The sequence below is a fragment of the Atta colombica genome, unplaced genomic scaffold (assembly GCF_001594045.1).
Source record: "Atta colombica isolate Treedump-2 unplaced genomic scaffold, Acol1.0 scaffold83, whole genome shotgun sequence".
Lineage (NCBI taxonomy): Eukaryota > Metazoa > Arthropoda > Insecta > Hymenoptera > Formicidae > Atta > Atta colombica.
The window spans coordinates 2,006,877-2,008,463 of record NW_017259576.1 but is presented as its reverse complement, the minus strand read 5'-3'; the positions used below and the strand labels follow the sequence as shown (position 1 = coordinate 2,008,463).

At 27.5% G+C, this 1,587-nt stretch overlaps 1 protein-coding gene across 7 annotated transcripts in view; it reads right to left on the bottom strand.

Moving 5' to 3' along the window:
* The window catches only part of LOC108692894 (thioredoxin domain-containing protein 9), a 3,837-nt gene that overhangs the window by 995 nt on the left and 1,255 nt on the right, over positions 1-1,587 (bottom strand). For 6 of the 7 annotated variants that reach the window (XM_018201455.1, XM_018201450.1, XM_018201453.1 and 3 more), the window contains 3 exons: positions 1,285-1,465; positions 923-1,124; positions 498-831 (listed from right to left, as the gene is read on the bottom strand). In XM_018201455.1, the coding sequence (XP_018056944.1) occupies positions 560-831; positions 923-1,124; positions 1,285-1,461 (651 nt within the window). In that variant the 5' untranslated portion in view covers positions 1,462-1,465 and the 3' untranslated portion in view covers positions 498-559. Of the gene's footprint in view, positions 1-497; positions 832-922; positions 1,125-1,284; positions 1,466-1,587 lie in introns of those variants that run through there. The other variant, XM_018201452.1, reaches the window with a different exon arrangement.

Sequence of the window (1,587 nt, the reverse complement as noted above, 5' to 3'; positions counted from 1 at the left end):
TATGATGTAGTATAGAGAATTATGATTAAAAAACTAGGTCCCCCAAGTATTAAAATATAAAATTTATTTGTTTACTTTATTATAAAAAAGCTTATTATATATTAAATGAAACAAAAATAATGTTCAAGTTTATAATACATAAGAAAAATGCAAATAAGTATGAATAGGACCCAAACAAAGCAAATAAGAGTACAACGTGATTGATACAGAATTAGTAATATAAAATTTTTACTGATTTATTCTCATGTCATCCATGTTAAATGAATATTTCTCTTTGAGGATCTCACACCGATCAATTATAGAATTCGTGTCATCATTACAAAATGTATTCCATGTTACATCAAATATACTCCAAAGAGACTCCAAAAAGAGTTGGAAAGTTCAATTAACATAGACGATATTAAAATAAATCAATAAAAGTTTTTATATTATTTACTAATGATAAATTACGCCACGCTGTACTTTCATTTGCTTTGTCTGATTCCTATTGTTTTTAATTTCGAGAGTCCACATCAAAGTTATATTTTTTAGATATTTCAAATAAATATACATAAATCTTTTATATCTGGATGCAGTCATCATCAGAATCATCCGAGTTGCGTCCCTTGATGGTCTTGGGTTTTGAAGGTTTAAATATAAATGGCTTCTTGCCAGTTTCTGATGATTCTTCATCATCATAATTGATCACACCAGATTGTGCAAGACGGCACTGCAATGTTTCTGTAGAAAAATCGTCACAGTTTCCTAATTCCGTAAAGCCCACGATATAATCCTTGGTTTTGCCATTCACAATTAACGCAATTGTAGGTATAATTCTAATACGTAACCGTTCTATAATGCATAAATATATATTACTAATAGAGATAAATATACTTCATATTGCTATATTGCTAAAAATAACAGAAAAATATTTCAACAATACCAGTCAAAAAGGGACATCTTTCAACATTTAGTTTACAAAATCTTGCTTCAATATGTTTCTTTGCAAGAATCTTAAAATGTTGATCCACTATTTTACATCTTGGAGAATCATCTTTATAAAATAAGCAAACTATATTCTCTGACTTTTTAGATACTTCAAAAAATTCTTTCTCATCATATAACTCGGCATATTCTCCATGACCCTATAACAATATGAAGTTATATATATATATTTTATTATGTATTATTTTGTATAAATTATACAATTTAGCATAAATTTATATACATATTTCTAATATGTACAATATTTAAGAATTCTAGTATTAAATATTCTGAAACAAATAAATATGTCAAGCACGTTACCGAAACTAGCCAATTCTGCTTCTGTTTTTGCATTCGTTTGAGCTCATTCAGTCTATGTGCACGTAATTTTTCATAATCATTGATATCAAAATTGTCTAATTTGTCTAATTCTGCATCCAACTGCTGTTCAACATGATTGGCAACTTCTATGACTTTTTGTTGAAGTACAGCCTCCATATTGCTGTCAATTTAGAAAAATGACTTATAAATACCTTCTATGTTCATTATTTTCTTATCGAAATGTCATAAATAAATGAGATACAATGAGATACAACAAATTACAATGCAAAACTGCTTTTCATA